The following is a 16,347-nucleotide window of genomic DNA, read 5'->3' as shown; positions in this document are numbered from 1 at the left end:
TATAAAGAAAAGGATATAGAAAAATAAGTAAAACTGTTAACGAAGACTACACTGGCGGAAACTTGTGGGTGCGAGTACAGGGGAGGAAGGGCATGCATTACAATCTACCACATACTCAGAGTCTTCAGGCACATATTCATGGATATAAGATGTCGAGGAGGGAAATAAGTTAGATGGGGTGAAAAATCTATAGCCAGGCTGGAGAGTAAGACCATGAGCCAGGTGTTCACACCTGCAGTAAATGCAAGGGATTTGAGAAGCCGCAAGCAGAACTCAAACTAGATTCTTTGTCAAGTTAGCAGTCTCCTCCCCTGAATCCTGCCGAGCTGTCATCAATCTTCTGCTCCACTGGTGAAAGCTCTAGGTAGGAGAAATGTGTTTTCCACAGGACTAACATCTCTACCAATACCGCCCTCTTCCCCACAAGGCAATAGTGCAGGGATTTTCAGCGGTGCCTGACTTCTGGCAGGGTGGGGGAGAGTCAGCAGGAGCAGGGACTCTTTCCTCTCAGGGCTCCTGAGGGCCTGGTATTCCCCGCATTCCTTGGGCTTCTCTCCACTCTCTGTGGATATTTTCTCCAGAGCTGGGCACCACATTTCACCAGGTGAGTGGGAGCAGCTGCAGAGGATCAGGTACATCCACCTTTAGCCAGTCCTCTCTTGATGCTATGGGACTCATGAAAACGTCTTTACTCCCATCAGACTGCAGGAATGTGCTGGATACTGTTGTTTGAAATCTTTGGGGTGATGGGTCTGCGTTGCTGTGAGAAAACCAAAGCAGAGAAGAGGATCCATTCAATGAGGAAGGCAGCTTTTCTTATTTTTATGATAAATGTTCATTCGCTCTACACGATTCAAAAGATTCAGGACAATTCCCAGGCTCCAATCTAACTGACTTTTGGACCCCAGAAGATGAGCCCTTCCTATATCCCATTGACTAAAAAGCCATACTCTCTCTCACTCATTTTGCAACGTCTTTGCAGCTTCGTCTACGTTTAACCCCTCTACTGACCTCTAAGAATAAGGCACGTGCCGCTGTAGCGAGAATAAAGAACAAGATATGGGAATTGTGAAACTTCATAAAAGAATATGGGGATCTTCCAGGGAGCAACACATTAAAAGTTGCCAGGAATCAGGGTGCCCGGGTGCCTCAATTAAGCATCCGACTTGAGTTTGGCTCAGGTCATGATTTAGGGGTTATGAGTAGAAGCCCCGTGTCAGGTTCCTTGCTGGGGGAGCCTGCTTAAGATTTTCTCTCTCCCTTCACCTCCACCCCCTCCACCCCCACCAACCCCGGGTGCTCTAAAAAAAAAAAAAAAAAAAAAAAAAAGCAAGCCAGAAATGCCAGAAATGGTCCATAGCAGAAGAGTAGCTTCTTTTTCTCTCTTCTCCAGTTGCATCTGACACTTTAAAGGAAGCAGCCAGAACTACTGGCTCCTAGTATATATTAAACAGGAGTCCTCTGGTTGTTTCTTTCAGGTGGTTGTAACTCCCTAGCAGGTTCTTCCGGGTATGAAACTCACAACATGACATCTGAGATCTCACCCTCACCCAGGACAAAGGTTGGACGGTGACTAGCCTCCATACTAACCCTTGTCCATCTCTGCTCTGCCCTTGAAAGGGAGGTAGGCCCAGGGACAAGACTCCTGTGACACCTTGTTTATCTAAGGAATAATGGGCCCAGGCCTCTCTGCCCTACTTAACTAGTCTTGTCCTTACCCGTCTCCTCAAAGGCATAGGAAGGAAGCAATCTCAGTAATTCATCATCAATCAAGGATTCCACCCCAAGTATATACTCCTCTGAAGAAAATTATGCATCATAGTTATTATAGAACCCAGGGAGACATCGCTGGTGGATGAACCTTTTCTCAGAACCCTGAGTCCCAGGCATCCTCCAGGTGTTCTCCTAGCCCTAGGGCCCTCACCTCTTTGACCATGTGGCCTCCAGCAGTCCCTGCTTCCAGGGAGTCTCCCTTTTTCAGTGTAGTGGTAGAGAGGATACGCTGGTGTACGATGCTCTTAGACTGCATGTGAGTGTCTTGCTGTTCCGCATGGTGAGACCCACCTTCTTCTCCCTCCTTCTTGGGAGAGCAGTGGGTAGAATGGAAAGGGGTCCTCTGCTCCTGTTGCTGGCTGGTGCACTGGTAGTGGCGGGGTGGTAGATGTGTATAAATAGAGGTGGGTACTAGGGTTGTTTAGAGAAGATAAAGAAAGCCCCTTGGTAGAGTCTGGTTTACTCTACTTTCCCTCTCTCAGGGGCTGAAGAGAGTCTGTTTATTTGCATGAAGACATGTTCATGCCAGAATGATGTTCTTTCTGGCCTCGGTGTGTTCTCTTCCTGGTATTCTCCCCCCTTCTCTTCTTTGCCCTGTTCTTCTTGCTCTTCAGCCAAGCTAAGGCCAGATGGAACTTATGGCAGCTAAAGCCCTCAGTGACCCCATGCTGGACGTGCTCCTGTAGGGCTTCTAAGCTGGGGAAGACCCGGCAGCAGCCCATGCACCGGAAGCCACTATCCAGGGCCACAAGCCATTCGGGGGTCTTGGCCCTGGGACATTCCTCCACAGCTGGAGTCTCTGCTGGGCTGTCAGCCTCCTCCTTTTCCTCTTGAGCTTCACTGTTCCAGCTGGACTCACTGCCAGTTAGGAGTTCCTTCGTACACACATGAGACGGGGTGACGTCTGTATGGACCTTTTCAGGAAAGGCCATTTCTTCTAGTCTTGCCTTCTTTGAGGGAGGCTCCTGCTCTTCCTCTGGATCACTTAAGACAGCCACCCCCCTTTTCATTTGGACATGCATGTAGTAAATTTTCATGAGCCTTTCCTTCTGTGGCCGTACTGAGGGCTCAGAGGGCTTAGTACTACTGACCAGATGGAATGGAAATGAGACATATGGAAAGGGCGAAGAAGTCTCATGTTGCTCAGATTGTCCAGGATGAGAAACATCTTGGTGTTTTTGATGGCTTCCTACGAAAGAAAATTTCAAACGTAAGACAAATAGAGTCTGTATGTGACGTCTGGAGGTGTCGAGGTGGCCATGAGAATATTCCCATGCAGATGTGTGGAGCAGAAGTTTGTACACATGTGGTCTGTCGGCATTCTATGAGTGGTGTGTTTTATTTGAGGTGTGTACATGCTAGAACTCTGCGGGAATGTGGGTGCAGTGTGTCTTGTGGACTTGCATGTGTGTTTTGGGACACATCTGGTTGAACGCTTCCTTTAAGATTTTATTTATTTATTCGAGAGAGAGAGACAGAGAGAGACAGAGAGAGAAGAAGCAGAGGGAAAGGGACGAGCAGACTCCTTGCTGAGCGTGGAGTCTGACATGGGGCTGGATCTCACTAATTTGAGATCATGACCCGAGCTGAAACCAAGAGTCGGATGCTCAAATGACTGAGCCACCCAGGCACCCCTGGTGACTGTTTCTGATGTTAGTAAATGGTGACAGTGAATGAGTGTGTGCATGTGTGTTACGTAGTGTGACAGAACATGTGAACAAGTGCAGGACTAATGCTGTTTCCTGTTGACACTGTAACTTAGAACGCCAGCAGAAGTGACCTGAGCTACTGAAATACGCCGCTCTGCGAAGTGCCCAAGTCTTCATGAGTGAAGTGGCATGTGGATGAGAAAGGCTGTACCTGAAAGTCCATCCTCCTCAGGGTATATCCATTTTCTGCCGTTTGGCTTAGTGTGAGGGATTTAAAACAGGTGATCTGTACAAGGGGTTGTAAAGGACTTAAGGTACTAGTGTGTAAGTGGATGAGTGTGACTGTGTGAAGGAATGAAGGGACAAGGGTGTACCTATGCCATGCCACGAGGGACTGGGAAAAGTTAATGAGGAAGGAAGGCAAGGAGCAATGGGACCAGAACTGGTAGGAAGGAATACAGATGCAGGAGTGTGGGTGAGGATGAGTTCATGCACCTCTGAGGGGGCAGGGTGTGATGAAATGTCCACACCACTGCGGCGCTCTACTTGACCTGAAGCTCCAACGGTAACTGGGTCCTCCCCCTGAAGGTACACTCCCTTTCTGTTCCTCTGCAGGGGCTGCAGTCCTAGTGCCTCTGCCCTGTGCCCCCTTCTGCTTTCAAGGGGAGAATAAGATAAGTCAGGCTTGGGCTGAGCAGCTCAGTTGTACCTGCTCTCTCTGCTCAGACTCTACCTGTGTATTTCCCTTACCATCCTCTTTAGCAAGGGTAAACTTACCAGAAGGGGAGATGCAGACGTATTCTGAGGAAGAAGTCTTTGCTCCTGCAATCTCACTGCCAGAAGAGACCACAGACTCAGGCTGAGGCACATTCTCTTGGTTCTTCGAGAATTCTGTGTAAAGGAATAAAAACAAAACCAAACACTGAGATATGGCATCTTCTGGAGTCTGTGTCAACTCAAAAGAGCTACACTGAATGGATATTATAAGTTAGACACCATTACCACACATGAGACTTAACTCTCATAGAAACTAAGGTGACTTTCTCCATTGAAATGCTACGATTTTCAGGTGACTTTATCTTTTAACTTCACTTACTCCAAAATATAATTAAATAATAATTAGTAAAACTGTGTTTATAGTGAATGACCATAATATTATCTCGTGAGATTTCTGGACATGTGTAGAGAATATTGGACACTTAGAACCATGCCTGTAAAACAGTATGCAGTCACTAAAGTTGGATATTCTCAGCTTGAGTTTCCTTATAGGACACTGTGCAGTGAGGGGCATGGGGTGCAATTTTATGAAGAATTCTGCATGTGTATCTCTCTACGTATGTACTGATATCTGGTATCTATCTATACACCCATACAAACACACAGAGGATGGATGGATGGATAGATAGATGATAGATAGATAGATAGATAGATAGATAGATAGATACATAGATACATAGATACATAGATAGATAGATAGATGGCAGCCCCAGGGGCTCAGCGGTTTAGCGCCACCTTCAGCTGGGGGTGTGATCCTGGAGACCCGGGATCGAGTCCCACGACAGGCTCCCTAAATGGAGCCTGCTTCTCCCTCTGCCTGTCTCTCTCCCTCTCTCTCTCTCTCTCTCTCTCCCTCTGTGTGTGTCTCTCATAAATAAATAAATAAAATCTTTATAAAAGATAGATAAATAATGTACAGATGCAGGTAAAATGAATTTTCAAGGTTCCTGGGGAACCCTGGTGCTGGAAATGTTCAAATTAAGACTTCACAGTCATGGCCCAAACTTCTGTTCTGAAAATATATTTCCACATTTCTCTTAGATATTTTATCTTCTCATTCAGATCTTTTAAGAGCTTCTTCCAAAGAAGACAGGGATGCCTCCCTGGTACATTTCTGCTTCTTAATTAGGAATGCAGACCTTGGACAGTCCTCGTGAGAAGGGGTCATTTATGGCATTGCTGGGCATAGGCACTAAATTCTAATTTTTGGCTAACATGCTGCCTCACCTCCCTGCCTGATTTCCCCCCAGCCCCTCCCACTCCCACCATATTACCTCTGTCAAAGGGCTTGTCTGCTGAAGCCATACAGGAAATATATTCTGAGTCTGAAACTTCTGCCCTCTGGCTGTGGCCTTGGGCCAACCCAGAGGGTCCAGGAAGTACAATGTCTTCATCTGTGTTTAAGCCTTCTGGGGAAGAGAAGGACAATCAGATAGATGATATCTTTGCCCCCATTAAACATTCGAGACATACCATGTATAATAACACACACAGCACTTGTTCCCATGAAGACGATAGTCTGGCTTCTATCCAAAGTTCTAAAATCTAGGTACCTAAAAATATTTGCTGGAATGAAATGTCTGGTTACCTATGAGAGCATGAGAGCCCTAGGTTGTTTTCTGCAGTTGATCAGAGGCTCAAATTCTTGCCTGGCACATGGTAAGGTGCCCAAATTATTTGTTATTACTACTCCATTTCCCACAAGAATAAATTCAGAGCAGGTATGTCAGTACAGGTCTTCAGTCTGCCACCTGTGGCTTATGATACTGAGGTCCTGTTGCCTCCGGGCAGGGTGAGGATTTACAGGAGAGAAATGACAGACTGCTATCTGTTGGCCTCCTCTTCCACCTATCTGCTCCTGTGGGACCTCACCTGAGGGCTCTGCTGCACAGCTCTGCAGGACTGGAGACTCCAGGAGGATCCCCGAAGCTGACTCCAGACCACACTTCCCAGCAATGGGCACAGCCCCCCTGTCAGGAGCTACTGACTAGCCAAATGTCTCAGCTGTCACTTGGCCTAGTTAGTGGTGTCATCTTCCTCATGTTCCCCACACATTGTTCTGATCAGTTTTTGCCTCTATACTGACCATACTCATAAGCCTACCACGAAACTTTCCCAATTAACAGCTAAATTCTAAGTTGTTGATTATTTTCCTAGTAAAATATGTATATTTCTGGGATCGGGTTTTACCTCTATCATGAACTTCAACACATCACGAAAATCACCAGTTAGTTTTTCTTCCTCTTAATCTACATTTCCAAACTCAACTTTCAGTAAATAGGTAAATTTCTGTTCCTGATAAAATAACTCAAACATATTAAGTCTCTTCCTATGTTTAAAAAGATTATTTAAGCTTGTACCCAAATTTAACTTCAGAAGATGCACCTACTTTGTCTCTTAGGTCACTGGAGAGTATCTGGTAGGTCATGTTATAGGCATGAGACAAGTCAGTGGGGGGTGGATTAATTTTTAGAGACGTAGTATGTGTACCGTGTTCGGTGAGTACTGTCTCATGTGTGCACGTGTCTGTCATGTTTCTTCAACAATTTTATGTAGAAGGCATACGGGTGCCATGGCCATTCTACGTAAAGGTAGCATGAGCATCATATATTAGAGGATGGTACAGCATAATCCTGTATATGTAAAGGTGGTATGAGTGATCTGGGTGTCATGTACTACAGAGGTTCAAGTTGTAACATACTGTCTACTTGATTTATGGGAGTGATATGCACCTGGGTAATTTTGTGAGATCTGTTGAGATTGTGAAAGTGCTAGGAGAGAGGCAAGACTTCACGCGAGGTCCTAGATTGTGGAATTACATGAGGGGCCTAAGCGACTTGGGACAGAGGAGTTTTACACGATGTTATATGATTGTGTTGGCTTTGTTCACTGTTAATGTGAAATATGAAGTTCTACAAGAGTGAGATTATTTGTGTGAGTTTGAGATGATAGTATCTAAGGAATGACATTAGAGAAGGCAAACTTGAGGAATACATATGCTGCAAAATGAGATGTGAAGGTTCAAGATATGAGGATCTGAATTTATGAGTCTGTCTGAGAGTATAAGGAAATGGGAGCAGAGGGATGCCTGGGTGGCTCAGTGGTTGAGCACCTGCCTTTGGCTGGGGGCCTGAGCCTGGCTTCCTGGGATTGAGTCCAATGTTGGGCTCCCTGAGGGAGCCTGCTCCTCCCTCTGCCTATGTCTCTGCCTCTCTCTATATGTGTTTCTCGTGAATATATGATTAAGATCCTTAGAAAAAAATAAATAAATAAAAAAAGAAAAGAGATACATGGGAACAGGGAATGGGACATGAAGAGACAAGTGTCAATAGGGGTAACTGTGAGAGGACTTTGTGCTAAGCCTAGTAGAGTATGTGATGGAATAAATATTCCTGTGTGCTCATGAGGGTTAGGAGGTTGTTGGAGAACAACCTAAGGGTCTCTTTCAAATCTCTGCCCCTTCTTCCCCCATGAAAGGACATATGCTAAGGAGTTCAGTCCTCTCTTAGAGAAAAAAGCTAAATCTACTGGTTCCTCCTTGGATGCCCTATCTGTTCTTTGCTGGCCCATTTCACACCAGCTGTCAGAGATTTGCCCACATTATGACCAACAGAATTCATCTTCTCAGGTTCAGACTGAGTTGATATTTCCATTTCTCAGAGAGATCTGACATTTCTTTAGACTCCATCTTTGCAAACATGGCCCTGCACTTATGGATATTTGTCCTTTCTGAGATTCCCCTTGAATCTCCAGGCTTTGTTTTATATACATGCAATGAACGTCTCCTGGAGAGAAAAAAGACCTGGTGTTATCCCTCTAATCTGGACATGGGCTTGGATCACTTTACATCTCTCATCCATGAGTCTGTAAATAGAAATGCTCAGCTGGACCCTCAGCCACGCTTACATCTCCCTCTGACACTCCCCACCTCCAGGTCAGACATCTCTACTTACCAGTATTCTTATTGTCAGAGGCACAGGGGAGGTCACTTGAGACGACGGCGTTGTTTTCTTCCTGTGAGGTACTCTCACCAGGCTGTGTAGTATCCTTTTGCTTCTTTAAGATTTCTGTAAATTGAATTAAAATTAAAAAGATACATCTAGTGTTTCATATATTCAGGGCACTCTTACTTACTCTGTGTCAGACACTCATGGATATTATAGTCTCTTTTCTAGCCAAAGCTCCAAAATAGAACTATTCGACCATGTTTACTTTTTCCCAAGTGCTCTTGGCTAGCTGGATATAATATATGTACATTGTCTTTATTGAGACCCCTGCGGTGTGTCTCGAAATTGTGTCATCACAGTGTACAGTCAATATATTTTAGTCTTTGTTTACCTGACTATACATACGTCACTGTGTCTCACGCATTTCATCAAAAGATGCCCATATCCTACCTCCAGAGTCCATAGTGTTACCTTTAAGGCCCAAGGGACTTTGTAGATATTATAAGATGAAGGACCCTGAGATGGAACATTATTTGGGATTAGATGAGGGATCCATATGCCGTATTTTAGACTTCTGACATCTAGAATCATTAGAGAATACATTTTTGTTGTCTTTAATCCACTGTTTGCAGCAAATTGTTAAAGCCTTCGGTAGATGATAACAAATGCTCCACATACTCTGGACTGACTAGGGGCTTTACAAATGGGCAGGCTCTATTTACCTGATTTCCCTCTTTTGTGAGCATAGAGTTGTGTATTTGAGTCAATGGTGCCACCCATTCTTTGTGCAAAATAAGGAGCTTAGAATTCTTGAGCTCCCAGTCATGTTGTATGTGACTGTCGTCCAGTCCTTCAGTTACATCTGTTTGGTTGATTATCTGTGAATCAGTGATTACTGGTTTGGGTGTGGAAATCATCAAAACCTACTGGCATTCAATCACAGACTTCTCAGCTCACCTTCCGTTCCTGGGTTCCATTTCATCTTTCCAAATATGTTCTGTGTTTTCAAATTTTTTATCTTTTTTTTTTTTCTACTTGTTTATCTGAAGCATGTCTTTTTTTCACCCTTCTTTTCTTTATGATGTGACTGTTCTTTTCCTCCAGCACATTATCTTATATTGTTATTAGATAATTGCTGTGGATACGGTCACTGTCTGACAGATCACCATTCTTTTGAAAGACTGTGTGCCTCTCCCCACTTGCTTTAACATCTTTGTTACTGAGGTTCTGAATATTGGCTCTGGTGTACTTAGTTTAGTGTGGATTTATTTTTGCCATTTCTGTGACGAGCTTCCTAATAATGTTCCCTGATTCTAAGGGTTTGTAACTTCCAGAGTTCTGACAAAAAATTCTTGGCAGTTACTTCTTTATCTGTCTTATGTTCTCTGTTTCATTCTAAACAAACATTAGTTTGATATGTCATACTTTCACATTTTATCCTCATTTATCTTAATCCTTTTTTTATATTTCCAATGTATTGATCACTCTGATTTATATTTGTAAGTAATTCCCTGGCTCTAGCCTTCAGGTCACAAATGTTCTTTTCCTCTGACAAATGTGATGTTTAACTCATCCACATTTCTTATGATTTCTAGAACATTATTTCTCATTTCTAAAACTTGGTTTTTTAAATCTTCTTATTGACAGTGTTATATGTTTTTACATGTTTAATAACTGTAAACATTCTTATTTACCACTCCTATTGTTCAATTGAATGATTTTCTTTGAAGCTAAATGTTACTGTTCATTGTGTTTGCAGAATCTACTTTAGGTTGTGTGTTTTGTAGTTTTACACGGAGAGTTCATGTTCAAGTCATTACCTATAAGACTCTTTTACATGGATGACTAAGGATTCAGAGCTCTCTTACATTTCTTCAGTCAGACATTACTAGAGTACTGCAATCTTTGGTTTAATTTTACATTAATTCTTCCCTTGTAGGTTTAACTGACATCACAGCACTTCTGGATACATCCCTCAATAAATGATATTTTCCCCAAAATGAATGCACAGAGTTTCCCTCTACCATCTGATAGTGAAAACTGTTTGGTTTTTTGTTTTTTGTTTTTGTTTTTTTTAGATTATTTACTTATTTATTCATGACAGAGAAAGAGAGAGTGTGAGAGAGAGAGAGAGAGAGAGAGACAGGCAGAGAGAGAAGCAGGCTCCATGCAGGGAGCCCGACATGGCACTGGATCCCAGGTCTCCTGGATCAGGCCCCAGGCTGAAGGAGGCCCTAATCTGCTGAGCCACCTGGGCTGCCCCATGAAAACTGTTTGTATTCAGTTCCTAGTGATACAAGAACAAGAGACTCGGATCCCCAAATAAGAGCTGAGGATAACATTATAACTGGGTCTGATATGTACCTTTCTCCCACTAGCTGATAGACACTGAGCTGGATGTCTACCAGTCTGTTCAGGCTCCCACTGCCCTTATCTGCCCAGACTTTGCAGGCCTTTCCTTTCCCCTTACCAGCAGAAAACAGATGACTCAAGGAGGAATAGCAGGAGAAGTATTCTGATTCAGAGGATTCAGCTTTTGCTTCAGGGACCAGAGTATTGTCTTCCAAAAAGTGGCCAGGTGGTGGAACCCATTTGCTTGATTTTGAGATTCCTAAAAAATTGAATATAAGTCAGAAAAACAGCTGGTTCCATTCTGTTCCCCCTCCTATACTCTTCTCCCTAACCTATTCTTCCCCTTGACTTCTATGGAAAAACTTACTTTGTTCTGAACAGTAATCTTTTTTTTTTTAATATTGATTTATTTATTAATTCCTAGAGATGCAGAGAGAAAGAGAGGCAGAGACACAGGCAGAGGGAGAAGCAGTCTCTAAGCAGAGAGCCTGACATGGGACTCGATCCAGGGTTTCGAGGATCAGGCCCCGGGCTGCAGGCAGCCATAAACCACTGAGCCACTGGGGCTGCCCCATGAAAACTGTTTGTATTCAGTTCCTAGTGATAAAAGAACAAGAGACTCGGATCCCCAAATAAGAGCTGAGGATAACATTATAACTGGGTCTGATGTGTACCTTTCTCCCACTCGCTAGAGAGATGCTGAGCTGGATGTCTACCAGTCTGTTCAGGCTCCCACTGCCCTAATCTGCCCAGACTTTGCAGGCCTTTCCTTTCCCCTTACCAGCAGAAGACAGATGACTCAAGGAGGAATAGCAGGAGAAGTATTCTGATTCAGAGGATTCAGCTTTTGCCTCAGGGACCAGAGTATTGTCTCCCAAAAAGTGGCCAGGTGGTGGGTCCCATTTGCTTGATTTTGAGATTCCTAAAAAATGGAATATAAGTCAGAAAAACAGCTGGTTTCATTCTGTTCCCTCTCCTATAGTCTTCTTGGTAACCTATTCTTCCCCTTGACTTCTATGGAAATACTTACTTTGTTCTGAACAGTAATCTTTTTTTTTTTTTTTTTAAGATTTATTTATTTATTTATTCCTAGAGATGCAGAGAGAAAGAGAAGCAGAGACACAGGCAGAGGGAGAAGCAGTCTCCAAGCAGAGAGCCTGACATGGGACTGAATCCAGGGTCTCCAGTACGAGGCCCTGGGCTACAGATGGCCATAAACCACTGAGCCACTGGGGCTGCCCCATGAAAACTGTTTGTATTCAGTTCCTAGTGAGGATAAAGGAACAAGAGACTCGGATTCCCAAATAAGAGAGGAGGATAACATTATAACTGGGTCTGATGTGTACCTTTCTCCCACTCACTGATAGACACTGAGCTGGATGTCTACCAGTCTGTTCAGGCTCCCACTGCCCTAATCTGCCCAGACTTTGCAGGCCTTTCCTTTCCCCTTACCAGCAGAAGACAGATGACTCAAGGAGGAATAGCAGGAGAAGTATTCTGATTCAGAGGATTCAGCTTTTGCCTCAGGGACCAGAGTATTGTCTTCCAAAAAGTGGCCAGGTGGTGGAACCCATTTGCTTGATTTTGAGAATCCTAAAAAATTGAATAGAAGTCAGAAAAACAGCTGGTTCCATTGTGTTCCCTCTCCTATAGTCTTCTTGGTAACCTATTCTTCCCATTGACTTCTATGGAAATACTTACTTTGTTCTGAACAGTAATCTTTTTTTTTTTAAATATTTATTTATTTATTTATTCCAAGAGAGGCAGAGACACAGGCAGAGGGAGAAGCAGTCTCTAAGCAGAGAGCCTGACATGGGACTTGATCCAGGGTCTCCAGGATCAGGCCCCGGGCTGCAGGCAGCCCTAAACCACTGAGCCACTGGGGCTGCCCCATGAAAACTGTTTGTATTCAGTTCCTAGTGAGGATACAAGAACAAGAGACTCAGATTCCCAAAAAGGAGCTGAGGATAACATTATAACTGGGTCTGATGTGTACCTTTCTCCCACTCGCTAGAGAGATGCTGAGCTGGATGTGTCCCAGTCTGTTGAGGCTCCCACTGCCCTAATCTGCCCAGACTTTGCAGGCCTTTCCTTTCCTCTTACCAGCAGAAAACAGATGAAGCAAGGAGGAATAGCAGGAGAAGTATTCTGATTCAGAGGATTTAGCTTTTGCCTCAGGGACCAGAGTATTGTCTTCCAAAAAGTGGCCAGGTGGTGGAACCCATTTGCTTGATTTTGAGATTCCTAAAAAATTGAATATAAGTCAGAAAAACAGCTGGTTCCATTCTGTTCCCCCTCCTATACTCTTCTCCCTAACCTATTCTTCCCATTGACTTCTATGGAAATACTTACTTTGTTCTGAACAGTAATCTTATTTTGGGCGGAGAATTGGTATCTTTCAGCATCCTATTCTTCTCTTTGGATCCTGCTACTATGGGTCCTCATATTCATTCCTCTTGGTTAGAATTTTCACTACCGTTTGCCTTCCTTTATATTTGTTACATTTTTATCTTCTACATTCTAACTCCTAGAGATTTACGGTCTCAAAGGAGACAAAATCTTAACTTTTGAAGAACACATTCTTTATTTTTATGTCAATGTCTCTCTTTCCATGCTAACCACGCTCGTTGCTCATTAGTTAATTGCTAAATACCATCATCACCTCCTATGGAGATGTCTGATATGTGCATTACATACCTACTGTGGCAAAACGGTGTGATGCGTGCAATGTGCTTTGTGTCTCTATGTTCCTAACATGTTGGTTTAAACAGAGCTAGGGCTTAAAGTGTAATTGATTTGGTGCTTGTGAATCTGAATATGAGATGAATTTTGTGTAAGTGATAATGGTATGTGTGCTTTCTGTGTTTCAGTTTAGCACATATCCCTGTGTACAGATTCTGCGTCCTATGTCTACGGATTTCAGTGTTTATATTTTGTTATAGGACTTAATATTCTCTTCGAGACTAGAATTGGCATATTTGTGAAATATATGGGAAGAATGAAATGACATTAGAGGATGTAAAAATCAAAGGTTTTAAGAGAAAGAATAAATGAACTTTGAGACTATATTTATATTAATACATATGCATAGATATAATCTATATTTATATATAAATTAGTTATATTAGATAAATTTCACAAATGTAATGGTGAGTGAAAGAAACCAGACAAAAACTATACATTGTATGCTTGTAGGACATTTAAAAACAGGGATAACTAAGCTTGGGATTTAGAAGTCAGAAAAATTATCTGTGTTTGTGTAGCAGGGACAAAAACATGGCATCGAGAATTGAGATGCATATGGAACTTATAAGGAAAGGAATGATGAGAATAAGGAGTGCAGAGAGTCTGCACCGGGATAAGGCCACAACACTGGCTATCAAAATACATGAAAGGGATGGGTCTTGGACTGGATGACTTGAGGATCTGACCACTTCTGGCCTGTTTCAAGCTCTTAGTACTTTCACACCTTCCTGATAACATATGTGCTTTTGCTGGTTGATACTGACCTACCCTTCCATGTTTCTCTGGTAAAATTCTCCTACCCAGACCCTCTCCCACCATTTCCTCAAGTAAAACACTGCTCTCTGCTGATCTTTTTGGGATTACTCCACTCCTTTTAAGTATTTTTCCCTTGCAATTGATGATCTCTACCACTGGTCAGAGAAGAAGACAGAGATACAGTTGGAGTTCCTTTCTGTTTTGGTCAGCCTTTTATCACCTGATGATCAGAATCACTCAGTTCATCGCTGGCTTCTGTCTAGATTCCATTTTATTCAGTAAACTCTCCTTACCAGCACCAGTGAGCTTTTCTTGGGAGGAGGTGCAGAAGCATTCTGAAGAGGAAGAAGAGTACTTTGCTGTCTGGCCTGAAGTTGAGGCCACTGCGCTTTGTTCTTGCTGTAGAACTTCTTGTAAGTTAGTACTTGCTGAGAAATCACACAAAAATAATAAAGATGTGGCCCATGTTTGGTGTTTGCGAATTTATCCATCCATTAAACAAACAAGAAGAGTATAAACAAGACACGTTTAGTGAACACACATAGCCTCCATTTTCATGGAGAGCATAATATGGTTCCTTTATTGTGTTTATATCAGGCGGAGTTGGGTTTGTACAATGTTCCTTGTAACTGGAGCAGACAGTGCAAGCTATCTCCTTTCTACCTGGACATGCTACTAGATTGCATTTATCAGCATCTCTTGCGGCAGTTCTGACAATGGGATTAAGTTTTTGAAAATGGAAAATGAGTGGAAATGACATGTGACCCTTCCAAACAGAACCAAAAATACCTCTTCTGGGTCCCTCCACGCTCTTCACTTTTCCAGCTAGTTGGGCTGTTGATAATCCAGGGTCTATTTTAAAGCTCAGGTTGATGATAGCAAAGATTCTATCAGCCCTGGAGACTTGACATATTCCTTTTTTATATACTCTGAATTGTTATGTAAGCCACAAACCGATTCATTTGTGTACTAGTTACAAGGGCCAAATCTACTCTCACTAATGACGTAAGGACGTAATGTGTTTTTGAGAGGCAAATAATTGGATCTGGTACAAAGTAAGTGGACAATTATATTTGATATTAATTACCTTTTCCTGGCATATTTATATTCTATATGTGTGTATTTGTGAATCGCAGTTATGAGGACATGTTTTACATGTCTCATACTTTACACTCAATAACAACTCTCAACACGGACTAATTTTTTTGAAGGTAAAATACAGATAACCTCACTTTCCAGGCTTCTCTCCCCAGAAAACACAAACATTGTTGGAAATATCAAGTCCTCTTCCCAAGTAGGAGACAACACTTGTAACTTCAGGGTTAGCCTTAATCTGCCCTCCCCCAACTCCCCACCACTGAACAATGGTTTCTCCTCATAGATGTTACTGGTTTGCTTTTAATTTCCATAGTAACCAGAACTACTTCTGTTTTCCATTTTTTCAGAAACAATGTCCTCAATTTAACCATTATCATTAAACAGTGGTATATGTACATATTCTGCCCTTTTCTTGCATTTTAGATAGGAACCCCACATTTACATTCTCCTAGTCTGAGACAAAATTCTTTTTTGCTTCTGAGTAAGTAAATTCTGACTTTATACTCTCATCCTTGTACAACTAGTTTCAAGTGCTCTTTTAAAAATTTCTCCTTACTTCTATGAGCCACATTTTCCTCTTCATTAAGAGGAGAAAGTACTACTAGAAAACTTATAATAACATCATGTACTCCATCAATGCCCTTAGGCAGAAATAAAATATAGGAAAATACAATTTCCACAAAAACAGTACTAATCAGCCACTCACTAAGTCTGTAGTGCAGTAACCCAGAGTGACATAGAGATGGCACAGGTCTTAAGCTGCAGAGACAATTTTTGGTCACTTGAATTTTCCCTTGACTCTCAGAGACTACCTGAGCCCTCAGAAAGACTAGCATATGTACACATCCCTCCCCCGCTTCCCTTCTTCTCTCCTCCTTTCTTTAGAGGCAGTTCCTTGTCACCCTATGCTCAGAGAAGATGCTTAACACATACCTTTTGACCTCTTGACAGTTTGGGGGGAACCTGTACTTTCTAGATGTTTCCTTTTCCTTTTCTCCTTCATGGTTCCCCTCTCCAAGAGGGACTCCACACAGTAACTTTCTCCCTGAAACTCAGAGAGCCGGCTACCAATAACTTCTACACTCACGAACAAATCACTTGACAAACTACTTCCTCACGTAATAACTGTCAGTGCTCAGTATACCAACAGGGCTATTATGATGTAAGCCAGCATCAGTGTTCTGTGACCTAGGGATTACGTCATCACACACCAGGAACCCTGCTGCTACTCACAGGATTGAAGGACTGCC

The 16,347-nt window shown here is 42.8% G+C and overlaps 1 protein-coding gene across 1 annotated transcript; it reads right to left on the bottom strand.

Annotated features, from left to right (window-relative positions):
* Positions 1-1,393: 1,393 nt before the first annotated feature.
* On the bottom strand, positions 1,394-16,100 carry LOC121495251. Its single transcript, XM_041762491.1, has 10 exons — positions 16,031-16,100; positions 14,293-14,427; positions 12,602-12,742; positions 11,951-12,091; positions 11,280-11,420; positions 10,617-10,757; positions 8,153-8,266; positions 5,474-5,608; positions 4,200-4,313; positions 1,394-2,962 (listed from the first exon to the last, which is right to left on the bottom strand). The coding sequence occupies exons 1-10, from the start codon at positions 16,098-16,100 to the stop codon at positions 2,274-2,276; spliced, it is 1,821 nt and encodes a 606-aa protein (XP_041618425.1). The 3' UTR covers positions 1,394-2,273.
* Positions 16,101-16,347: the final 247 nt, after the last annotated feature.

The sequence above is a fragment of the Vulpes lagopus genome, chromosome 7, assembly GCF_018345385.1.
Source record: "Vulpes lagopus strain Blue_001 chromosome 7, ASM1834538v1, whole genome shotgun sequence".
In the NCBI taxonomy this organism is placed as follows: Eukaryota; Metazoa; Chordata; class Mammalia; order Carnivora; family Canidae; genus Vulpes; species Vulpes lagopus.
This window is presented reverse-complemented; position numbering and strand designations above follow the sequence as displayed.